This window comes from Chiloscyllium plagiosum, unplaced genomic scaffold (assembly GCF_037043375.1).
Source record: "Chiloscyllium plagiosum isolate Xiang-an unplaced genomic scaffold, Cpla_swu_hap1 HiC_scaffold_5, whole genome shotgun sequence".
Lineage (NCBI taxonomy): Eukaryota > Metazoa > Chordata > Chondrichthyes > Orectolobiformes > Hemiscylliidae > Chiloscyllium > Chiloscyllium plagiosum.
Window position 1 is genome coordinate 40,942,343 of NW_028270143.1, and position 27,305 is coordinate 40,969,647.

Genomic DNA, 27,305 nt, shown 5'->3' on the forward strand with positions numbered 1-27,305 from the left:
AAGAATCAATTTGTTTTTTATTTAGGAAGTTCTTTGTCACAGCAGAAATACATTTAAAATGGCACATTAAAATGGTTCAGTGAATTTAATGTTATAAATTAGGTTAATTAGTTTATAGATATTATATAAATTAGTTATCATATCACATTACTGTAGCAATGTCATGGAGTGTCAAAAATATCTATTGCATAATTTACAGCAAACCCTTCAAATCAGGAAGGTGCAGGGAACCAATGAAACCACATGCTATGATGGAAAGGATTACTAAGCATTGTACATATTGGGCAAGTGATATTGAATAGAAGTGCTGTAAATGAAATGTGTTAAAAGTTCAAACTGAGATGAAGGTGTAAACTATGGCTTTAAATTTTCTGCTTCAAGTATATCATTGGTGCCCCAGAATTTAATATTTGCATTTAGACTTCAAAGTTAGAGTTACAACTTACTGAAAATTCATAAATTTCTATTAGGTCTTCTTGAAAGTGCTGTTGTACATTGTTTCAATCTAAGCTGTGAAAAGTTCTGAAAAGTTAGAATTTAGCAATGCCTCATCAGTCTTAAATTCTTCAAGCTTTCAGCATGAAGTATCTGCTGTAGATTCATAATATCAAAGCCTCAATATTTCTTGCACTTAATGAAATACTTTAATCTGAGGTGATCAGTAAAGTCGAGTCAAACTTTAAAAAGTTTATTTTGAGCAAGGAAGTAAAATATCCCTTTCTAATGCAGAAATTTTAAAATGAATCAAATTTGTAAAAACAAATTTATATTAACACAATATTTTCAGGTCAAAATAGTAGGCTTGGGAGATATTAACAGAATTTTAGAAATGTAGAGCCATCTGCAAGCATTTGTAATGCCACCATTAATTTGCGCAAAAAAAACCCACCAAGGTGTCAAGAGCAGTGTGATATTGAGCTAAGTGATTCATTCACTAATCTGGCATAAACATTAATTAATTACAAGTAATCATATTTGTAACTAAGAAAATAGTTAACACAGTTTAAACATTTTGCTGTGAACAAGTTTAAACAGTTATCAAAACCCAAATAACTGAGAAGACTGATGGATTTCATCTTAATTAACATACAAAGATTACAAAAACCTCCATTTGCAAAGTCTACTACAAAACAGCTTCCAATGAAAAAGAGTTAGCAAAATTCTTAATACTGCAATCCAGCAAAAAAAGGAACTATTTTTAATTTCAATTGAAGCTAATTGATCACTACTTGCACACTTTTGTTTCAAATTTATAGTATCAGACAACATGGATAATAGGGATATGATCAACTAAAGTCAGTTTGTCTCAACTTCCTAAATCTGATTTAGAGATAAAAGTTGAAAGTAGGAGGACATCTTAAACAAGGCAGAAATAGAATGAATTAAACTCTATTCATATTTGTTATTACACTGATCTATTTATAAGTAAAACAAATTCATCAAGTAGCTGATTTTATTTATGTTTGGACTTACAAGTTTTATCAGTTTACCACAGATACCAAGCAAGCTTCTAATTTCTGCTATTCAGATTAAGAATTTCAATTCTTCCCAATCTGGCCTCTAGAGTTCTAAACATTAAAAAGTGCATAATTCTGAAGTAATGTCATTGGATTTAGAAATAACAGCAAATGTCAGTCAAACAATAAGATTCAATGACCATCATATGCAACTGCATGTTCAGATGTCGCAAGCCTTGGGAATATGCTTTAACCAACTAAAAGAACAGGGTAAAAGTATTTAAACAGGTTTCACAAATTATAATTTCTCACTTAATTGTTTTAGATTACTATTCAATTAATTAACCAAAAGCCAATTAAAGACAAAGATTTCAATTAAAATAATAAACCTAAGCACTTTTGTCTGGTAAACAATAAACCTAACAGTTAATTTATGACCTACCTAGCTAACTGATGCATGACTTTTCTCAATGAACACTCACAATCATTCTAACAATGATTCTAACATGCATCTAATATTTAGTACATTAAATCAGATTGCCTTACATGACAAATTATAAAGTTGTGAGCCAACAAAAGTGAAAAATCTAAATATCTTACATCAATTATTCTTGCACAGAATCCATGTTTGAAATGTTTTAAAGTGAAACTTTCCTTAATTATTACATGATCACATTCCTAAAGAGGGCAAAAAGTGACAAATATGTTACCCCAGTGAATTTAAGTTAATTCCTCAGTTAGAATTAAAATTGAATGTGAAAATGATAGTTGGCATCCCTATTTAAGTATCTACAATAGACTGAACCAGAGTAAATCTCTACAACTTCCTTCGTTAATTTTTAATGTGCTAATTTGGATAATGTGTTAATACAGTGAGAGCTCACATAGCAAAATGAGGGATAATATGGAAAAAGTTGGTTCATCTAATAAAACCCTGTTGAAATATTTCCTTTAATTTACAACATACGAAACTTCAAATGAAGAAAATAACTATTTACTTAAATCTAGTTAACATACACAGATATCATGCAGTTTGTACAGTTAGTCATTATTTTACAGTTGTAAATCAAATTAATTTCTCTCACTTAGAACTTCTTGTGTGCCCAATTATTCTATCAATGGTTTACTGGTTATTGACTGTTTCTGTACTTTAAACACTCAGACAAGGCGAGTTGTGTAGTTGTGCAAGGTTGAGATCTTCAGATCTTTTGTAATGATAGGTGGTGTTTCTTCCACAATCCACATACTGATACTTTTCAAGTGAAACCTGTTCTGTATGTCCAAAGTAAGATGTGGTAACAGTTGCTCTGAAAGGATGAGAAATCACCAGTGAAACAATGCAGTCCATAACTTTTAAAAATAGACGTGCAAATTATATTAATTTTAAAAAGGTACTTAATTATGAATAAGTTTTCAAGTCAACTTTTTTTTCATTTCCTATTTTGTCATAGAACGTAATAGCTCCTGTACAATGATTTACTTTATTTTAAGTTACAAGAATATGACTCAGTGAAGCTAAGGATAGGAGAGAACAAACGCTGAAAGATAGCAAAAGAATCTTTTCCAGATTTCTACACGGGTCCATTCTTAGAATAGTCGCCAAGAGTTACATGCATGTCTCATCATTGCAAGCTAGCTACTTTAACTGAACCAGGAAGAAAACCAAAAGACCATAAGGTACAGGAGCAGAATTATATTGAAAGCGTGAATTGTTCATTCATTGCATATTTTAAAGTTGTTAGTCTCCGAAGTTAATTTTACTTGTATTCACAGTGACAACCATTTTGCATAGACATGCAGCTGCAAAAAGAAAATAGCAGGGTACCTAATTAACACTTCAACTTCAGACCACAGTAACAATTAGCCTAGCTTTATTTGTGCTGTTTCAAATGCTATATTTAACAGCACAAGAATTGAATAATTAAAGCTCGATCTTTAAATACATTTTATCTCTTTTGCTATGTTAGCATAATGTTCCAATAATGATGTTTATGAGTTTATATTTTGAGACTGTAGTTTTGAATTTAAGATAAATGAAGGAGGTACGCATTCTGTTCTGCAGTCTGCCCAACAATGACACAGAAATATAGAAAATAAGAGTAGGCCACTTGAGCCTGCTCCACCATTTATTACGATCACGGTTAGCATCCAAATTATCAGTCTGTTTCCTCGTTTACCTCCCCATCCTTGGATCGTTTTAGTCCCAAGTGCTATGTCTAATTTACTAAAATTGTACAATGTCTTGGTCTCAACTGCTTTCTATGGTATTGAATCCCACAGTATCACCACACTCCGGGTGAAGAAATTTCTTCTGTGCTCAGTTGCAAATAGCTTGCCCGCATCCTTAGACTGTGACCCCCTGGTTCTGGACTCACCCACCATGTTTATCCTTCAACCAATGCCATTAATAAACAGATGATTTGATCATTCATCTCATTTGTTGTGGACTCTTGTAAGGATGAATTAGTGATCTTGTTTACTTCAAGAACAATAGCAATCACAATTCTAAAATGCTTCAATCGCTCAGAAGCACTTACATAGAAGTCATGAAAGCTGCCAAAATAATGGACAATCTTTATATTTATCTTTGCAATGGTTAAGCTATTTGGCACAATATCCAAGAAAGACTGTGATTTTGGCTATACTATTTATTCGGCATTCTATGACATATGCCCTTAAGGCCCATAACCAATCAATAATAAGTGCCTGCACCCAATTCATAACAGCTTCTGAATATACTTTTCTAAATTTACACAATATGGATTCTGTTTAACACATTTTAACAAGAGGTCAAAGCACATTCTAGATCAAATTCATACATTTAACATATAACATGCTATTAATATACTCACTGCATCATAATCACAATATTATGTACTTTGATTGATGTCAATGTACAGTAGTCACTGTAATAATGAAGAAATAACTGGAGGTTATGATAGTAGACAAATTAGACAAGGTAATTTTTAGCTAAAACATTATTTCATGTGCATTGTATTCTTGTTCAGGCTGCTCCCCCACTCTGGCATTTAACAGCATTAATTTAGGATGTGACAGAGAATACACGCTCCAAGAGTAGACATAAACTGTTTTTTTTTTATCCAAGATATATTGATTACAGGCAATAAGTGAGCACATTTTCGGTCCATGACATTCATGGACATAGATTCAAGGCAACTGGCAAACCATGAAGTGGTAGTAAAAATTACGCAGCATGTTAGGATGACCTAAACTACACTGCCAGAGAAAGCAGTGGTAGCAGATTCGACAATTTTCAAAACAAATTGGATAAATACTTGGAAAAAGTTTTTTTTAAGGACGATAGGAAAAGAGAAATCAAAAGGGATTTCTGGTGTGTTTCCAATCAGCCAGCACAGTCCACCAAATGGTTCTGTGCTAAATCACTCCAAAATAAGGCTATTTTGAATAAATCAAATTGTGTTTTAGTTAAAACAGAAGAGATGTGAAATATAAAAACTCTAAGGAACCTTAAATACTACATTCAGTTCAGTGCTCCACACTAAAGTAAGAAAATTGGAACTTTAAATTGTGCACAATCCAGATGCAATAGGATGCTGTCTATTTTGAGAAAATGCAGGGATACGAGGAAAGAAAGACTGGAAAATTTTCAGTTTTGTTTATGGAATTAGAACAATGCATTGTATTTACTCACAGTCTGCGAGTATTTAAGATTATCAAAGGATGAGATAAGATACTGATTTCCAGTAGTTGGCAAATTTACCATGAGATTTTCATTCAAGTACTATATATAAATTTTTGTATTCATGTCTGCTCAACAAATATTTTATAAAATGTGAAACCATTCACATTAGCAGTAACTAAGAGCTTTGATTGTTTTGTCTGTAGGAGAAAGTGAGGACTGCAGATGCTGGAGATTATTAGATTAGTTACAGTGTGGAAACAGGCCCTTCGGCCCAACAAGTCCACACTGACCCTCCGAAGAGCAACCCACCAGACCCAAATCGGAGTCTAAAGTATGATACTGGAAAAACTTATGCCAGAAACGTCAATTCTCCTGCTCCGCGGATGCTGCCTGACCTGCTCTGCTTTTCCAGCACCACACTCTCGACTCATTTTGTCTGGTGATTGGTAAAGCGTATATTTGTGGAACAAAATCCTACAATTCTGTTGTGGATACTTGACCTTAAACATCAGGTGGAGATGGACTTTAGCATCTTAACATGCAGTCTTGGCATTCGTTTGTCATTGTTGTGACCATTATTATGAATTTAGTTTTCAAAAGATATTATAAAAGTTTTTCAGAGCTCCAACAAGACTTAAACGCATTGCAAGATATATCATTAAAGACCTACCTCTCTGGTATCTTACAAATGGATTAGTTTAGGAGTTCAATACATTTTAACTTTGGGTTCAGTTGCAGATTTATTTACTTAAAGTAACATTTTAAAGTTATTTTCTAGTTTATTACCCCTTTCATTGAAAATTATAAATTATTTGACCAAATAATCTAATTAGTAGGACTGGTCTAATTTACAGTGTAAAGTTCTAATTTAATCTTCCCAGTAAAGTCAGATTTCATTTGAATAATAAGTCCTTATTTAAGGTGCAACTATTTTTCTTCACACAATCTCTTGTTTTTTCCTGCATCTAAAAAAAAATTGTAATGGATTTTAAATAAACTTAGTCTACTGTCTCTGATCCCAAGTTTAAGATGCAGAAAGACACCGGATAACTACAGCAAAGTTCAAAAATAAAAACAAAGCTACTGGCATCTGACCAAAGCTATCCAGTGAGTTAATTGTCTCAGAGATCTTAAAGTCTTGGAAACACTCACTGCTGCCCAGTTGTGTCAAATACAATATGGCAAGGTTTCTCCTGCAGAAGTAAAGTAGGACTCTCGCCAGCTCTCTAGTTAGCAGGTAGGTGCCCTGTTGCATGGATTGAATTCCATCTAATGTTTTGGATCTATAACTTTTCTTCAGATGCGCAACTTCCAGTATTTTGCTTTTGCAATTACGTTATTCAGAAAGAACTTTTCAGCAGTCAGTAAAACAATTAAACAGGCTGTACAATTTTCAATGCAAATGTAAAGACAGCTCAATTAATTACAACTTCCCACTGTGTCTTGAGATAGTTTTGACAAGTTATAAAATGTCATGACTTCTAAAGCATGTGATGGGATTTTGAAATGATCTGGACATTTTTCTGTCTTTTTGGTTCTTTTATTTCTCCTTTTTTTAAGTACTAGTTTCGTAACCAAGATGGCGCTGATGAATGGCAACTTTGTATACTTTTGACTGTTTCCGTGTTCCTATACTAGATCACACATGACTATAATTAAATATTATTGTCATGTGTGATCTAATGTCTAGAATGAAGGACTATTGATTAAAAAAATAAATAGAACAGACTTCGAACAGAATACAAAATAAACTTCTTCACATAGAAATATGAGGTGGTTCACTACACGTACAAAGTTAAAATATTCAGGTTGAGGAGACCCGATAGGTCAGAAAAGGCGAGGAAGGGAGAACAGGACAATTCAATGTGATTAGAACTATTAGCTTATGTTAAAGTTAACTGCTGATATTCAACCGAATAACCTTGTTTGCACATAGAAATGTATGTAAACTGTAATTTGAAAGAGATCTTGTTTTTGTAGATTTAATATTCAGTGGATCTGCTTACTACAAAACAAAAATCAAAGCCAATTGAATTGTATAGCCATAATAAAATACATGAGCTGATCAGCCCATACTATTAATAACACATCAAATTCTGATGACTAGGAAACAAGGGAGGCATTTAAATGCAAAAAAAAAAGTAAATGAGATTCATCCTTAGTGTCAGGATTTTATTTGCAAGACAGGGCTGACCTGGAGCTTCGGAGGCTGAAAAGTGATCTTATAGAGGTTGACAAAATTATGAGGGGCATGGATAGGGTAAATAGGAAAAGTCTTTTCCCTGGGGTCAGGGAGTCCAGAACTAGAGGGCATAGGTTTAGGGTGAGGGAGGAAAGATATAAAAGAGACCTAAGGGGCAACTTTTTCACACAGAGGGTGGTATGTGTATGGAATGAGCTGCCAGAGGAAGTGGTGGAGGCTGATACAATTGCAACATTTAAGAGGCATTTGGATGGGTATATGAATAGGAAGGGTTTGGAGGGATATGGGCCGAGTGCTAGCAGGTGGGACTAGATTGGGTTGGGATATCTGGTTGGCATGGTCGAGTTGGAGTGAAGGGTCTGTTTCCATGCTGTACATCTCTATGACTCTATGACACGATTTAAGGGACCTGAGCTTTTCAATCTGAAAATGAGGAAATCCAAGAAGTGATTTTGCAAATTATTTGAGAAAAGTTAACCCAAATTATGATTAAATCATTTCTTTCTTGTAGACATGACTTAAATGGTGGTCATGAACTGCTAGACACAAACTTGAACCATTCAGAATTCTATTGCCATGAAAATCAATTTTAAAAAAAAGGACTCCAGGTAATCACATCATGAATCATACTCAACATTTCTGGAATGAATTTAAGATTTTGCAAATTTCAAGAACTGATAGGAAAAGAAATTTCTTTTATGATGAACTTGGTCATGTGAATTTTACATGTCTCAGTGCAAGTTTCCAGCATTCAGAACTTGCGCAAAGTCTAATGTTTGTTTGCCAAATTACATAATCATATTCACTTGAAATAAGTTGATTAAAATAAGTTCTATGATAATTTGAGAGAAATGCTACTTACTACATGTAGCTCATTTGGTCTCCTATTATAGTATGAACAGAATAGTCGATCTAAGAAAGAAAGTAAATTATTCAAAATACATAACGATGTCGCATAAAACTCTTCTACACTAGGTTTGATGCAACACAAAAAGCATTTTAACCTAATATGGAAACAGATGAACTAGAAGATTATTTTAATAAACAAATAAGTTTGAGCCATTTAGCCCTTTGAGCTTGCCCCATCACTTAAGAACATCTTTGCAGACTTGATTGTAACCTAAACTTCCACATTCCCACTTAGTCGTGATAACATATTACCTCCTCTCTTAACAAGAAATACCCAATTCTTCCTTAGAAATATTTAAAGGCTCTTCTGGAGAAGTGGAGGCAGCAGAGTTCCAAAGATGCAGAACTTGGAGAAAAGTATTTCCTCATCTGTCTTAAATGGGTAACCTACTACTTTAATTCTAGTTTCCCAAGGGGAACATCATTACCACATCTACCCCATTTAGCACCCCCACCTCCCAAGGACCTTGTATGTTTCAATCAAGTTTCCTCTGACTTTTTGAAAATCCAGTGGATAAATTCCAAATCTATCTAATTTACCCTCAAAATAACACACCCACTCTTAGTATTCACCTACTAAACCTTTTCTGAACCAATTTCAATGTATTGACAACCTGCCCCAAATAAACAGTTCAATACTTGACAATAATATAGATGTGGTCTCACCAAAGCCCTGTATAAATGGAATACTTATGCATTTTGGAGAAGTGATGGCCTTGTGGTACCATAGCCAGATCTTTAATCCAGAAACTCAGCAAATATACTGGGAATCCGGAATTGAATCATGCCATTGTAAACAGTGGAATCTGAATTACATAAACATGTGGAACTAAAAATTGTTGCAAAAACTAATCCCTTCAGGGAAGGAAAATGCCATCCTCACCTTCTCTGGTGTACACATGGCTCCAGACCACAGCAATGGCCTAGCAAGCCATTCAGTTGTATCTGTTGCTATGAAGTCTCAAAGACCAGCCACCTGGCATTGAGCTAGGCACTGGAATTTACATATTCAAGGAATCATAACTTACAGTGTGCCAACACCACCAACCAGTCCAAGAGGTGTCCTGTCCCACTGGCATGATAGAATAAGGACTCAGCTTGTCCAAATCTCATTGCATTATCAGAAACATTGACTGAAACCTTTATTTCACTCATCTAAATCATTAGCATATATTGCTAATAGCTGGAGTCCCAGTACCAATCGCTGCATTACCCTATTAGTCAACTGCCTGAATTCAGAAAGAGACATTTATTCCTTCTTCTTGTTTCTCGTCTGCTAGCCAATTTTCTGTCCATCTCAAAACACTAATCTGATCCTAGTTAATTTAATTTTACACGTTAATCTCTTATATGGGACTCTGTTGATAGCTTTCTAGAAGTTCAAATAAACCACATCCACTGGCTTCATCAACTCTACCAGTTACATCCTCAAAAGGATTCCAGTAGATTTGTCAGGCATGATTTCCCTTTTGTATTTCCATGCGGACTGTGTCTGATTCCTCCACTGTTTTTGAAGTCCACCATCGATGCTCAGTAGTAGCAGGGTGTACTATCTGCAAGATGCATTACAGATAATCACCAACTGGGCCACCAGAAACAATCCTGGGGAAAGTGGGATCTATTATTCGGACAGTCTATAGCTGAACAGGGCTGTGGCAAGTGTTTCAGCAAACTGCATAGTTAAGGAGGGTGAGAGGGTTTTGAAATAAATAGTGGATGCAAGGGATCAAATTTGGAAAGACATGGTGAATCAAAGAATACAGATGGACTGCACAGCTCCTCATATTGCCTATGCTGAAACCCTTGCCTCATCCTGTCTTATGTCATTGGTTCCTTCATGGAGGATAAAACTGGATCAAATCTTTCCTACTGTTGACCCTGAACAGATGTCTGAATCTCAGCACTGGGCTGGCAACACAGTTTTTTGGGCTCTCGCTACTGTTGCGAGAAAAAAAGCATCAAACTCACTATACTGTCTTCTCCCACTACATTATTTTCAACTCCTCATACATAAATGGCTTCCGTGCCAAGGCCAGATTACAGACACTCATTGGAGTGACAGATTCCATCTCACCAAATGTAAGTAATCTAACATTTTTCCAAAATAAAGTAACACAAAAATGTTTTAACAGAGCAAGGATAGCCAGCATCTTTATTGGCTTGCAAAGGAATTGCCATTCAGAACATGTACAGTAGATTATACACCAAATTCACAACTCATTTAGGGAAATGGCAAACCAAATCAATTAAATTTCTTTTGTTTCAGAAGGATAGTATATGATCAAGAAAACAATAAAAGGAAAAAAAGTTTTGCTGCAGATTACCTGTTTCATATCTAGAGGTCCAATTTGGGTAATATTGCTTATCCGTGATTTCCCAATAACTGTTTTCGAAAACTGCACTTGAGCACTAATGTTTGCTACATTCACTGAATAGAAATTGTTATTTGTAATATTTAAAGTGCTCTGCAAAAGGACAAAACAACAGAATGAAAACCAACTTCACTTCCATATATCCTTAGAATATACAAAACTCAACTTCGCACATCTGTAACTGAAAGCTATTAGCAGTTTAACTTCAGTTTCAACTTTCCACATAATGATATTTTGAATTGCATAGCTTTAATCATAGTACTTGAAATTGGCAAGGGTTGCCTGTATGGGAGTGGGAATAAGAAGTGAGACAAAAAGAGTGACTTGTTAGGAAACCAGATCTGGTCAAAGTTAACAATGGGCTGTCTATGGACCTCTGTTTAGGTTGTCACTACAATTCATGAGTTAATGTTTAATTACAGATAGAGGAAATGAGGACTCTGATGATAGTGGTAACGTTCCCAACTCTGAACCAGATAGAAGCCCCACCTGCATCAGAGCTGTGGCCAGAGGGATATAATAATATCCCTGAACAGGGTGTTTGGAAAACATCTAGACACATGAAATAAGATGATCAAAATGTGATAAGAACATCAGAACACACGTGGCAGCATATTTGCAGGAATAAAAAGCATAGACTTTGAAAGAAATAACAAGCCAATTGTAGCTGGTAGAATCAGTGAGAAGTAAGAAGCATTTTACCTAGACATTGACCACTTTTTGTTTAATGTAACTTGTGTGTCTCAAATTGCCCTGATACCAATATGGCAAGTGTCTCTGTGTGCAAAATTCATTTTCCTTAGCTTAGGAAAAGAAATAAAGTCAACCCAGAGCTACTATTGTTCATTGTCATTTCATTACTTTCGATGTAAGTGGAAAGCAACTTTAATTTCAGTATTAGGCATAGTGGTACTATAACTTCAAAAACTCTCAAAATTAAGTGAATTGCCCAGCATTAATAACAAAGATAATTCTGATTGAAGGCTAGTACCAACCAATAAGTTGCTGATTTTACGTGAACAATCAAATTGTACGTCAGAATATTCTCCCGCGCTTATTTTACCCCTTGGGATTGAAAGGTGAAAAGAGATAAGAAAAGGTGATTGGGTGGGTTACCTTTTGTGAAATACTAGTTCAGTTTGGACAGGCAAGTTTAAAGATTATGCAGAAAACCTTGAACAACGCTGCCCAACAATTATTTTGTTGGAACAGTGACAAATGCTAATAAGTGACATTTTAAATCAAATACTAGTCGAGTCAACTGCAGCAAAACAACCAGGTTAGTTTGACAAAGAGAGCTGATTTAACCAACTTTAGAAGAAATCGGAGACCACAGAATTGGTCATGAACATAAAAGTCATGCTCTAGATATTCATAGCACTGAAGCATTCCCAACCAAAGTCAATGGGTAAGATAGTTTTTTTTAAAAAGGCATGGCAGCAATCAACAGTTCATTCTTCCAACTAATAATACAAAAGGATGGAGATCTCTTTTTAAATAGCATTCTGAACAAAACTGGACTAAAGTTTTCTTGCAATGAGTAAACAAAGTAGGCTATTCCGTTTAAGGAAAAAACGTTTGAAAAACATACTAAATATTAAGGTTCCATTATTTAAGAAGGAATGAGAAATTTAAATGCAAGTTGTAATAACTCAATCAAGAGCACTTTTTCTTGCCATTAAGTGGAAATGTCAACAAGTGTTTTGTCATTTAAATCATTACCGGCAGGAGCATAACAAAACACACCAAGGAACACATAAATTGCATAGTTCCATGAAATAAATTGATAAAAGCAGATTTACAATTTAACAGTTCAGGACTTACCGTGATGTTGAGATAAACTACCCGGTGGATTTGGTCATAACTGACATAAATGGACTTCACACCAACATAACTCACATCAATAGATCGTGGGAAGAGGAAAAATACTGCTAGTCCAGAAAGTAGCAAACAAAGGACTACTGATGAGGTCACATACAATTTCCTGCAAGACATAAGAATTCATTTTCTTTAAAACAAAAGCACACAAAATGTTGTGCGATTAGAATAAATCAAATTAAAGCTCAGCATCCTTTGACGTATTCAATCTATCAATCAACTGAGTTTCTTGTGCTGTCCCTTCTTCAGTACTTAATTGTTAAGTAGTTGTGCCATTCTTTATTCCACATATCCATATATAAATTATATATTAAAATATTAAAACAACCTGCGGTATCTGTTATCGTGTGATCTTAATCTGGTCACTGAATTCTCACAAACTGCTTAAAGTACCCTTGGAGACTTTTTTGTGCACCATATATGTTTTGTTGGAAGTGACTCAGATTGTGATATCATAGCAACGTGAAAAGTTGGTGTGGTAAATAAACTTCACGTTGCTCACTCACAGAATCCAACTATTAGTGCTGTGTGTTCTGTGGATTCAATCTACTAAAAAAACAGGACTGTGGTAGCCGAGATGGAATCACAATATTGAAGTACACATTTACAAGCTGATGGATCATTTTTGAGAGATTGAAATGTAAGCTTCCTGTCATGTGTATGGTGCGTTTTGTGGAGAAGATCAAGAAGAGGAGATATCTTGGTTGCAAAATTTGAAGCATATTCGAACAGAAAGTTAACAAAATCAGGACACTTTTGTAAAGTAGCAGTAACATATTATTTAAAAACATGCATGGAGAAACCAAAAGCGCAAAAAAGACCACACTGCAATACAGATTCTTACACCAGTATTTTAAGGAGCAAAAGGATAGTTAGCAAACACTTAATTATGCATTTAATTATGGATTAAAGAAAAAAAAAGTAATTTTATGAATCAGCAGATAATTGACTCCATCCATTCCTGACAGCATCAAGGAAACATGGTCTTGTTTTTAAACGCTAAAAATGTCAATTCATTGTGAGCCAACTCAAATTCTTCAGTTCAACCTACTCACCAACTGGTATTAGAGCTCATCCTACTGAAATAAAAAAAAGAGAGAAAATGCATAAACTGCAAAGTAAAGTCAGCCTAAACGGGCACAACACCAAATTGGAATTGTCAGGTAGTCTTAATGTCTGAACTGGATCATTTTGATAGCTAAACACAGCAGATCCAGGAACCTGTGTCAGAAAGTGACCAGCAGCAATAGCTCAAAAAGATCGAGCAGTGGCCTGCATGCCTCCAACAGATACCCAAGGTGGTATGTTCTCTCTGGCCATTTACAGATAAATTAAGATTTGTCCACAATTTAATCTGCAAATGGGCAGTAAGTCTTAACTCCACAAGCTCTATGTTAAGATATACTAGACTATTCACATAGTTGAAAATCACATGGACTATAATCTGGCTTTGAGAATTATTTTTAAACTTTGACCAACCAAGTCCAATACCGACACCTCCACATGATCGTCACATACGTCACATTGTTGCAGAAAAATTGAAAGGTTAGTGCATGAATTCAAATATTAGCTCAGCATTAATAAGGACATTGATCAGGTCATCATGCCAAACATTCAAGCAAGATGCTAGCTCAATCTCAAGAAACAAACAATCATATTATTATCAAAGGGTTTTCCTTCAAAGGGAAAAGGAGGGATGTTGTATTATGGCATAAATTCCAGACAAGACCTTTAATGTGACACCATGACAGATGGCTTTTTGGCATTAATGCAATTGATTCACCTTCAGTTATTCTCTCTGTGCAATGGAGTCAGTGTAGTCAATCAATCGTGTCTAATGGACAATAACATTAAGCGCTGAACCTAGATAGCACATGGAAGTCTTTGATATTGTGGGCTTTTAAACAGTGAATATTGTAGCTAAACATCAAGTATTTAATTGAGAGAATCTAAAGCATATATTTTAAGGACCATCATGTATCAAAGTACAAAAGGGCATCACTTAGAATAAAGGAAGATGGTATGGTAGTTCAAGTTCAATCATCTCAGCCACAGGACAATATGACAGGGGTTACGCAGGGCAGTGTTCATGGCAGAACAAACATCATAATAACTAATTAAATTAAATCAATCAGAACAGCCCTTAAGCATGAATCACTATTCAATAAGATCATAGTGGATTTGCCCAGGCTTCAATTCCTCTTTTGCACTGGCTCCTCAAAGCCCTGAACTGCCTGGTATTCTAGATATTATCTCTTTAAATACTTTGTGATCTAATCCCCACAACTATCTGATGTGAAGAATTCCAGGTGTTTGTTACTCTCTCAGGTGTAGAAATTGCTTTGCTTCTCAGTTTTTAACGAGTGTCTCCTTATACTATAACTATAGCCCTTAGTTCAAGATTCCCCAACTTGTTCTGATGATTAAATGAATGCATAACAAGTTATCATATAACTCAGGTAATCTTAACCCCTTCCATAGAAAATATGAATTCCACACTATGTTTTGCTTTATTAGTTCCAGAGTTGAAATTAGTCTTCTGAGATGGTTTATCTGAATCAAGTCTGCAGCAAGTTTAATTGGTTGAAGTTCGATTCTCACAAACTGGAATCAATGGATATCAGGAGGCAAACTCTCTGCTGCTTTGGGAGTCATACCTGCTGCGTAGGAAGATGGTTATGGTTGTTGGAGCTCACCTCATCTCAGATCTGGAATATCTCTGCAGGAGTCCCTCAGGGTAGTGCCTGAGGTCCAATTATCTTCAGCTACTTCAGTTATGACCTTCCCTCCATCATAAGATCAGAAGTGGGGATGTTCAATAATGATTGCACAATGTTCAACACCATTCGAGAGTTCTGAGATGCTGAAGCAGTCCATGTTCAAGATTTGGACAATACCAAGCTTGGACTGACAAGTGACAAGTAACATTCACACCACACAAACACCAAGGAATGACCATCTCCAATAAGAGACACAATCTAACCACTGCCTCTTGATATTCAATTAAGTTACCATCACGGAATCCCCCACTAACAACATTCTGGGTCTACCATTGATCAGAAACTGTACTGAACTCATTAATAAAAATAGTTCTAACAGGTCAATGGCTAGAAATATAACAGCAAGTGACTCACCTCCTGACTACCCAAAGCCTATCTACTACCTCCAAGGCACAAGTCAGGAGTGTGATGGAATAATCCCCATTTGCCTGGATGAGTACGGTTCCAATACCACTCAGGAACCTGACACCATCCAGGAAAAAGCAGCTGACTTAAATGGTGTTACACCCAAAATCATCCACTCCCTTCACCACTGATGCCCAGTAGAAACAGTGTGTATTATCTAAAGATGCACTATAGAAATTTGCCTAGATCCTGAGACAGCACATTCCAGACTCTTGACCATTTCCATCTAGAAGAACAAGGACAGTAGATACATGAGAACACTATTATCTACAAGTTCCCTTCCATTCAAATCAACACCCTGACTTGGAAATATATCACCATTTCTTCACTGTCACTGGGCCAAAATCCAGAAATTTCCCACCCTAAGGGCATTGTGGGTCAAAGTCAGCATGTGGACTGTAGTGGTTCATGAAGGCAGCTCATTACCTTCTTACGGGCAACTAGGGACAGAAAATAAATGCTAGCATCTATAGAACTGTACCCTAGTTTACAATAAACTCCATTAAAAATGAAGGAGATAAGAAAATCACCAAGAGCTTTTGGATTCAAATCACAGCCAGGATCATGTCATGGTACTCAGGTAGTCACTGAGAGACAAGTCATTACATTTTGCTAATAGATGTACAAATTCAGGAAATCCAATCAGAAAGCATTTTCCTGAATGCTGTGTTTGCTACCACAACAGTAGGTGGCGCACTCACTCAGGAATTGCAGTACTTGTGACATTGCCAGAGATGTCACAAGCAGCTGCCTGCAAAGATCAGACCACCCTTAGCAATGAGCAATTCAAATTTATTTAATTGCAGAACCAATAAAATGCTTAATCTTTTCAAATTATTCTATGATGTGCAGCCTTAAATGTTTTGAGATCTTATTCTGTCAGCCTAACATCACGGCTACTCACAGTTGAATGGAATGATGAGCCGAATGGCTAAGCAAGGGCAGCTGCAGACATAACACATCAGCTACATTAGTACCATGTGTCTTTTGGCAGAGTGGATGCTAAATTCATACTCCAGGCATACAATGACTTCCAGCACAATCAACATCATGTACCAGTGCGATGGCAGGACACAAATCCTTTCTGTAAATTATGGAAATTGGCTAGAAAGCATGACCTTAAAAGACAACACTGTAGGACCAACCTTTACATTCCTACTTGGCAAACTGCGAGCCAATTCAATTTTAATTGTTGTGCACAAAGCATCTAACAACCATGCATAATATTTGCTGTACTATTTTTTCAAAATGTTTTAAGAGAACATACGTTCGCCTTGGTCTCAGTCTCTGATCGCTATAAGGAATCAAGGCCACGAGCTGGTTTTCTTGATCTGTATAGAGAAAAAACATCAAATTCAGGGCAGAATTAGAAGAGGGTAATATTCTTTAAAAGCAAATAAGCAAAACCTATTCAAAACAGCATACAGTAGAGTGCTTTCATTACTACGTGTTACTTTTACTTTTTTTCCCCCCCAGAAGGTATTTCTAATTATTCGCTTTTTTTAAAAAAGCACTGCTTTAGAATTAAATCTTATTGTCACTTGTACTCCAGTACAGGAAAATCGACGTTTCGGGCATGAGCCCTTCTTCAGGAAACGAAACGTCGATTCTCCTGCTCCTTGGATGCTGCCTGACCTGCTGCGCTTTTCCAGCAACACATTTTCAGCTCTGATCTCCAGCATCTGCAGTCCTCACTTTCTCCTCAAGTACAGGAATACAACAGTATAGTGAAAAATGTCCGAAATTTGCATTCACTGGCACCACTTTGGTTACAAAACCAGTGTTTAACAAATCAATACAAGAAATCCAAGAAACACTACTAAAAGGAAAGAAAAATGTCAGAATCATCTTAAAAGTCCCATCTCAAAAAACTTGAGGAAATCTGGCAGTCTCCAAATTGGAAAGAATTAATATGTCGTTTCTTAAAATTTCTCAGCTCAGTGCAAAGCATTTTATGATTGATATGATATTAAATTAAATATTTCAAAAACAGCTATCCTGATCTGCCATTTAAGATAGTATATTCAATTTCTTCACTTAAATTTAGAAGGACAAACTTACAAGTTAATTTGTAGGCTAACAATAGACAAATACCACAAAGCCTGCCAAACTGTAATAAAACACAAGGGGCTTAGTAACATTCTTCCAAAAAAGTATTGAACTTACACATCCAATCAGGTCTACACAGAATGTTGACCTTAACATTATAAGGGACACCAAGGATGGACAATAAATATAGTTATGCCAGTACAGTACACATCCCAAAAATTAAAGCTTTGTAAAAGGACTTCATTACTTCGTGAAGCATCTCAAAGCACTCTAAAACCAATGGATTACTTTGGAATTGCAGTTACTAATGACACACACAGCAGTTGATTACTGTTGGCCAAATAAATTCCATAAATGCTGAATGGAGATACAAACAAACCACTAATAAAAAGTTCACTGGTGACTGTATATAGCCAAAAAGAGAGTCAGGTTTTATACAGGATACATAGATCTCATACTTCTTTGACAAGATTTTAAAACGTTAACATAACTCAATCTCTTCCCCTTTAGAGGTCATGGTTTATTCATAACTGTCCAGCATTTCATATGTTGCCATAAATATCTTAAGATTCAGTATGAAATTCTGATCAATTGAGCTGTCTTTACACTTGCAATGAAAATTGTTCAGCCTGCTTAAAAATTTATTGACTGCAGAAATACCCTTTCTGAATAACGCAATTGCAAAAGCAAAACGTTGTGGAAGTTGCAGATCTGAAGAAAAACTTTAGATCAAAAACATTGATGGAATACCATCCAAGCAACAAGGGGCTCACCTGCTGATTAGAGAGCTGGGAAGAGTCCCTCATTGCTTCTGTAGGAGGAACCTTACCATATTAATGAGTATTAGGCACTCAACTGCCAGCAGTTGTTCCCAAGAATTTAAGATCTCAGAGGTGATAAACTCACCAGAGAGATGTAGTCAGATGCCAGCAGCTTTCTGTTTTTATTTAGGAGCTTTGAAGCATTTATCCAGTGTCTTTTTGTATCTTAAGTTTGGGATTAGAGCCAACAGACAATGACATAAAACCAGAGACTGTCAAAAAAAGACAATTGTTGCAGCTTAAGGATTTATTATTCAAACTTGACTTTTACTGGAAAGGTTAAATTAAAACTTTACATGATACATTCGATCAGTGCTGTTAATTAGATTCTTTGGTATAAATAAATTTATCTACTGATACTTAATTTTCAACAAATAAGTAATAAACTAGAACATATCTTCAAATCAATACTTTTTCGTAAATAAATCTTCTTTTCAATCCAATTCTAAAGTGTACTGAATTTGTATAAATCAATACCAGTTTAACCTATCCAAATGTAAAATACCAGAGAGGTAGACCTTTAATGACCTCTTTTACAATGCATTTAAGTCTTGAGAGCTCTCAAATACTTTTATAATATCTTTGAAAACTAAATTCATAATAATGGGTCACAATGACAATTTAATGCCAAGACTGCACGTTGAGATGCTAAAGTCCATCTCCAGCTGATGTTTAAAGTTAAGTACCTGCAACAGAACAGCAGGATTATGTTCCACAAATATGTATTTTTACCAATCACCAGACAAAACAACTAAAGCTCTTTCTTACTACTAACGTAAACAGTTTCAATTTATAAGATTTTTTAAAACTATTCATCAATACAAAAATTCTGTACTATTTGAATGAAAATCTCAAATGCAAGTGCAAATATTTAGAAGTACGCACCTCTTGGAATTCTTCCTGTTCCTTGACATGTTGGACAAGTAACACTGTCGCGACCAGTGAATTCCACATATGGAAACTGTGAAACATCCCCATTTCTACTACAGTCCTCATCATGATCAGCTGAAATATCTAGTTTGTCCCTATCCGTTGTTGATGTGCAGGACTCATAACTTTCACTCATGGGTCTGTGCAGCGATATACGAGATAGATTTTTCCCCATGGTTCAATAAACTCTAAGAGGAAAAAAGAATGAAATGTAATTTAGCTTACATACACATGGACCTCAGAAACTCTTACCTATAAATCCAGTAGCAACAAAATCATCACTTGCATCACTAACTGAGCTTTCAATTAAAAATAATTGAAACTGATGCTACATTAAAAAATAACATACAAAAACAAAAAGCAGAGGCATCATTACTATGGCTGAAAGTCATCAACACAATTGCTCCACTAAAGTGATATATATGGTACATTGCTGGCTCAACTGTGTCTCAGACTCGTCAGAAACCTTAGTCAAGCTATAACAATTAAATGAAAACAGTCTTGAATTTAAGAATTCTTAGAATCTGTAGAATTCTTCCCAGACTACTCTGACCTATCACCAACATTTTTCAGTGCTCCCCACTGTAACCACCCTGGTATGGTAGCGCCTGGTGTTGGAATGCCAAGACCCAATCCTCTATCATCCTCTTTGTCTCTGAAATTTTATCCATTTTAACATTTCTACCACTGTATAGGTGAACTGTACAGGAAGAATTATTTAAATAGTTTGATTCCAAAAGCTTAATTAGAAGGTTTTAGACAAAGTTTGGTTTAATCTGAGAATGTGAAAGATATGATATGCCTTCTTATTAACAAACTTAAAATTATTGGGATTAGAAATCAGGTGACTCCATTCAATTTTGCAACATCAGGTATTAACACATTAGGCATTCTCCAACCAAAACATTTAGGTTTAAATTAAAATACTGCAGATGCTGTAAACCTGAAATAAAAACACGTTTCTGGTAAAACTCTAGCAAAATAGCCAAGATCTCTTTTCCCAGGGTAGCAGAGTCCAAAACTAGATGGAATAGATTTAAGGTGAGAGGGGGAAGAGGGGGAACGACCCAAGGGGCAACATTTTCATGCAGAGAGTGGCACAGGTATGGAACGAGCTGCCAGAGGAAGTAGTGGAGGCTGATACAATTACAACATTTAAAAGTCATCTGAATGGATATAGGAGGTAGGAACAGTTTAGAGGAATATGGGCCAAATGCTGGCAAATGGGGCTAGATTAATTTAGAATATCTGGTTGGCATGAACGAGTCGGATCGAACGATCTGTTTCCATGCTGGACAGCTCTATGACTCCAAGTCTAGCAGAATCTGTGCAGATTGTAGAAGTTAATCTTTCATGTTGAATATGGCTATTCACAAGAGTTGACGTACTGGTTGCAAAAACATAAATGAACTTCCTTGTCCCTAGATATTGCCAGATGAGTTTTTTCCAACATATTTTGCTTTAAGTTAAGATACTTAGCAATTACTTGAATCCAATTTTCATGAAGCAGCATTTTGAGGACATGACAAAGCAGCACATGAGAATTCAAAACCTGAACACAAAAAAGTGTTGTTAAAGAACTTAAAGTGAACATTTTCTAAACAAAAAATTAGACCAATACTTTTCATAAGGTTGTCTTGAGATGGCTCTAAATCTATGACAAATCTGCTGCCAAATTCAGTTGAAGTTTTCTACATAAATTTTCCTTGTGATAAATTTCCACTTTAAAGGAACATTATCAAACAAAAGATAACACTGAACTACATAAAGGGATATTAGGCCAGACGACAAAGACTTCAATCAAAGCCCCAGCAGCTTTTAATGCATGTCTTAAAAGATGAAAACAAGGTAGAGAGGTAAGGAGGTACGACAAAAGGATTTCCAAAGCTTAAGCTCTACAACTGAAGGCACAGCCACCAACGGTTGAACAATTAAAGCTGAGCATGTTCAGAATTAGAGCAACATTGACTTCTTGCATTATGGACTGGAGATGATATATAGGAAGGGGCAAAACCAGAGTTTTGAAAACAAGTTTAAGCATGTTAAACTCAAGACAGTGCCTGATTGGGAGTCAATGTAGGACAGCAGGCGCATGACTGAGCGATAAATAGTACTAATTTAACAGGTAATGTTCTTAATGTGGAAATGATGCCCTTTTAATGCTCAATTAAATCGTGTACATCAAATGGGAACATTTGAGTATCTGAACAAAGGTTTCAAATAAGGATAGGGTAGAAATACACTTGAAAAGATAAGCACAGAAGATACAAAACATTTAAATTTAAAATCTCTACAATTCAGAGTCTTAGCTTGGCAAAAACAGAAAATATTATTCAAACAGAAAATGCTAGAAATACGCAGGTCAGTCAGCATCTGTGAAGACAGAAACAGTTTTAAAGTTTCAGGTTGATAATCTTTAATCAGAACTTTTATCAGCTCAGATGAAAGGACATTGACTTGAAACATTAACCCTATTTTTCTCGTCATAGAAATATTTAGCAGGTCAGATGGTGTCTATCTTTTTTTGTTTAATATCAAATTTCCAGAATCCACATTATTTGCTTTACTCACATCAAATGTGGAACACCTTAAAGTAATTATGTTTGTTTGTACGGTAATTTTTTCTCAAGAGAAAAAGATCAGCAAAATATTTTTTAAAAAGGAAGAAACACAGACTTAATACTTTGCAGCATTTTGTACGTCAGCGTTATACTAACAGTGCATAAATCATAAAAGTCAACTTCACTGCGTATTTTATTCAAACAGTGCGGATAAGTGCACAAAAACGTAAGCAATCAAAAACTTCATTTTAAGAGTTTGTAGTTATCAATTCTAACCATCTCATCACTGTGTTTCAACTAAACCCGTAATAAAGTATTTGGTTTTGAAGAATGAATACATACATTATTAGCTAAATTTCATCTACTATAAACTACAATATGTTCAGCAGTACTTCAAAACTAGTCTGATGCCTTCCACAAAGGAAGCATTCTCTTTCTACTCTCCACCCCCCCCCCCTCCCAACCATTCCTCACTGTAACAATAAATGTAAAGCTCTTTTAAAAATACTGGATGGGTAAAATAACTGAAAAGGTCAAACAAGTCTAGAAATCATTAAAACCTTGATGGTAATAGAAATGGCTAAAGTCAGGTTATTGCAGCATATTGGAGCCTGAAACAGTTAACAATTCCAAGTCTGTAAACTTTCGTCAGAGCATAAAAAATTTGATGACTGAAATTTATCCTTACTACCAGCCCACAATTATTATGATTTTCCCTCTACATGTTTCAAAGTTTTCTTTATATGGGGAAAGGGGAGCTCTGCTTTAGTAAAAGAACTAAATTTATAGAAGTTAAATAAAAGCAAAATCCAGTAAGTTAGATTTCAGGAGAGACTGAGCATCTGTAATCAACCACTAACTATACAGCAATTGGAATGGTTTCTGCAAAGGAATTTACAAGAACAACAAAATCAGATTGTTGAAAAAAAGCTCAGCTAGCCTGGCAGATCTGTGGAGAGAAATCAGACAATGTTACAGGTCAAGTGACCCTTCCTCAAAACAGCTCCTGAACATTAGCATCTGTGGAGACAAATCAGAGTTGTCAGACCTGCTGAGCTTTTCCAGCAATTTGTTTTGGTTTCTGATTTACAGCATCCAGTTATTCTGTTTTTTTATTAAATGAATTTACAATATTGTGGATGAACTATTTAATATGGAAGTTCAAGAAATTGCATATATTTACTGATGACAAACATGAAAATCTCCGAAATTAAAATAGATTAAATTAAAACTGCTTCATATGTAGATGCATCTAGTGTAAAAAAAGAATTGATTTGATTTGACACTTGCATTTCACTTAATAATAAAGTAGCATGCAGTGAGAAGTTTCAGCTGTCACCATTTTGATTAATTTAAGAATAAAAAGAATGCTGGAAATTAAGATGAAAAAGATAAAAGTGTTAGAATTATATAAAATTTGGACAATTCATTTATGACTTCCATTGTCTAGTTTAGTATCCAACATAGATACCTGCCTATGTTTATCAAGCCTGAAAACAATGTCCACAGACAGAATAGACAAACAAGCTATTTCAGTTCTGAACAGAAGTCACTGGACTCAAAATATTAAGTGTTCCACTCACCGAGGATTCTGCCAGACTTGCTGAGTTGCTTCAGCACTTTGTTTTTATTCCAGATTTAATAATATCCACAACATTGTTTCAAGGTGTTCCTCTTGAGGAGCACTAGCAAATCTCTCCACCAGGATACTGATCTCCTACCAATTCAGATGCAACCCATCTTTCTTACACAGGTCATTTCTACCCAGAAGATATCCCAATGATCCAAAATGTGAATCCCAGGTCCTCAGCTACGCATTCATCTGCCCTATCCTTCTGTTCCTACTCTCACTAGCACATAACACCTGGAGTAATCCAGAAATTACTACCCTCGAGGTTTACTTTTTAACCTCCTGTCTAATTTCCTAAATTCTCTTATGTCATTCGTAACATGTACAATGACCTTCTGCTGGTCACTCTCCCCTTGGGAGAATATCCTGTACCCTCTCAGAGGCATCCTTGAACCAACTGGACGCCACTGCTGTGCAAGTTTGCAACTGCCTGAAGGCCAAATGTTTGCCCTTGTCTTTATTATTTTTCTTGGCATTAGCAGGCAATAAACTGTCTCAGACTCAAAGTCTTGTGATCACTGTAGTAATAGAGTTTTAAAAAATGCACATTTTAATTCAAGAATGCCATGTGGCTAAAAAGGAATGTAAACTTTTGCTGAGATCAGCGGGGAGGTTGGAAAAAAAAAAGGGAACAAATTCACCCTACCTCACCATGACAGACTATTGGTTTAATCATGTGTCCCTTCTAAGTTATAGTCTAAGAATCTTAAAATAACAATCAAATCAATGGAATACAATAAGAAAATATTAGTACATTTGAGATAAAAAAGACAGCAAGTTGAAAAAGATTGCTAATTTGTCAATCATCACTAACAGTCTCTAAACATCAGGCAATCTGGATTTATCTTGTTAATACTACAAGCTGCTGCTTGGAGACATGATCATGTTTTTCTAGGTGGAAGGTAACTCATCTCATTGACTAGTTTGCTAATTAGGGAGATAGTAATACACACTTCCAGACATCTGAGAAAGTCAGAATGCATGCTTTTTATAGTATATAATACTGTTATCTATATTTCTGCTGGTAAAAACAAGTGTATGTTTCTAAGGCTAAAGTTATTAATTGAATTACAAGCAGCAGGTTCAGATTAACAGTCATTCTGAGCAACTTCTAAGCTCTCTAAGGTTGGGAGCATTGACTCCTGGTCAACTTTTTAAAAGATGGGCTAGTTGGACAAAGAAAATATGTCAGTCTCTCAACTAAAGAAAAGGATATTATTCAACTGGAAAAAGTGCAGGAAAGATTTATAGTATGCTACTTGGACGGGAAGGTATGAGTTATAAGGAGAGGTTGAATATACTGGGACTTTTTCCCAGGAGTGTTGGAGACCGAGGGTCATCTTACAGAGATTCAACAAAATTATGAGAAGCATAGATAAGGTATGGTTTGGAGATGCTGGTGTTGGACTGGGGTGTACAAAGTTAAAAATCACAACACCAGGTTATTCCAATTAAACCTGTTGGACTATAACCTGGTGTTGTGTGATTTTTAACATAGATAAGGTAGGTGGCCAACAGCTTTTCCCCGTGGTAGAGGAGTCTAAAGCTAAAGAGCATAGGTTTAAGGTGAGGGGGCAGAGATACAAAAGGGTCCAGTGGGGCAATTCTTTTCCCACACAGAGAGGGGTGAGTGTCTGGAACAGGCTAGTGGTGGAATCCAGTACAATTTCATCATTTAAGAAACATTTTAATAGGTACATGGATAGAATAGAGAGAGAGGGATATGGATCAAATACAGGCAAATGGGACTACTTTAAATTGTGAAAACTGGGCAGCATGGGCAATTTGGGCTGAAGAGCCTGTATTGATGCTGTAGACTACTGACTCTATTTCCCCTGAATGGGATTGAGGGGACATTCTCAGAATAAAGAGAAAATCATTTAGGGTGGCGATGGGAAAGAATTTCTTCATTTAGAGAGTGAACCTTTGAAATTCATTACCCTTTATGGACTGCAAAAACTCAGTCACTGAATACCATCAAGGCATAGCAGATTTCGAAATAACACTGACTGACATCATGAAATACGGGATTAGCAGAGACTGAATGAAAGTAAATGATCAGTCATGAGATAGAATCGCCTGCAGATGAGCACAATCAAGAGCTGAACGACCTACACCAACTTCTCTAAAGCATTTCTTCTTTGAGTAGTTTGTTATTGCATTCTAGAATGCCAATGTTGGGCAGCTAAACTAAACGGGCAAACTTGCATGCAGAACGGGACTCTCATGCACTAGACAAAACACCCACATCATTTCATGCTGTATTAGCAAATACGTTGTACAACACCCAAGCGTTTACAGATTTTCATTTTACGATTGAAACATCCGGATTTATAAAAAGGGCACAACTAGACGAATGAGGTCGTAAGAAAGTATTCGCTTTGTTCAACACTTCCCCAATAAAACTGCACTAGCAGCAGGGAAATATGAACCTTAAGCATTACATTATTTTTTTTAAAAAAAAGCTTTCCAAAGTTTATAACACATAACGTTAACATAAGATTGCAAATCTCTCATAAATTAATCTGGTAGTGTGAAATAAAAGTGCGCTCCACAGGTCTGAACAGGCCCAAAAACACATTAAACAGAGAGTCTCAACTCAATGCCTGAACTGCTGTGCTCTTCCAGCACTAATCCAAAATCTAGTTTCCAGCATCTGCAGTCATTGTTTTTACCTCAATGACACTGCACGCTGTTGACCAGCCTGAGTACAGGGGATTGGGCAGGGAGAGTGGGCTGAGCATTCTGACTGCCCCTGGGACGGGTGCGCTCGCAGCTGCGCTGAAGCGACAGGTGCTCGTGGACATTGTTCTGGAACCTCCCCCACGCGCTGCCTCTGGGCCAACCGCCGCAGCGGGGCCCGCGAGGGCGGGGGACTGCCGTCCGACAGGCGGCCTCAAGTAAATGTCTCCGCTCCCGCCACCGCTCAACCGACCCTCCGGCAACTTCTTACCTCGGTGCCCTCTCCCACACAGCGGCGAATTCTTCGCTCGACGTCCGCGCCGAAGCTGGTAGAGGGTGGTGGTGGTTGTTGTTGTTATTGCTGCTGCGCGAGCTCATTAATCTCAGTAGCGGCTCATCCTGCGCTGCTGTTTCTTCTGCCTCCGCCGCCGTGTTTACCTGTCAGTCCACGTCGAGGGCCGGCTGCACGGCATGACGGGATTACATCATCAGCACATCCTCCTCCCCTCCCCCCAGGACATCCCTCCCTGCAGGGTGGAGACTCTCCTCCACAGGCACTCACTGATTATCACGTTCGCACGGACAAACATACTCAAGTTTTTTTTCAAACTTAAGGCCGATGTAATGATCTGTCGCCTTCTGAGGTCTTAAAAATGCCACGGCATCCCTTACAAGCTCTTCAATTCCCAGTGGCATCCCCCCCCCCCCCCCCCCAAATAAGACCCACGCCTTTCCCTGATCACAGGCACAGACATTGCTGTAAATGTTGCCTCTTGTGGTCCTCTGAGTCCCTCCCTCTGAGTCAGGAGGCCGCAGGTTCAAGCCCGACCTGCTCCAGAGGTATGTAACAGCATCTCTGAACAGGTTGATTACAAAATATCTGAAATATTGCCTGACTTCAAGGACTGACAGGAGAAGTGGAGAGATGGATGTACAGAGAGATCTGGCTGTTCAGGTCCATTGT

General features: G+C 36.5%; 1 protein-coding gene across 1 annotated transcript; it reads right to left on the bottom strand.

Annotated features, from left to right (window-relative positions):
• Nucleotides 1-26,796, bottom strand: tmem106ba (transmembrane protein 106Ba). The gene is made up of 8 exons (XM_043689851.2): nucleotides 26,613-26,796; nucleotides 19,424-19,656; nucleotides 16,936-16,999; nucleotides 12,430-12,589; nucleotides 10,558-10,698; nucleotides 8,187-8,236; nucleotides 4,310-4,363; nucleotides 1-2,764 (listed from the first exon to the last, which is right to left on the bottom strand). Exons 2-8 carry the CDS (start codon nucleotides 19,641-19,643, stop codon nucleotides 2,608-2,610), a joined length of 846 nt encoding a protein of 281 aa, XP_043545786.1. The 5' UTR covers nucleotides 19,644-19,656; nucleotides 26,613-26,796; the 3' UTR covers nucleotides 1-2,607.
• Between the last annotated feature and the right edge of the window lie 509 nt (nucleotides 26,797-27,305).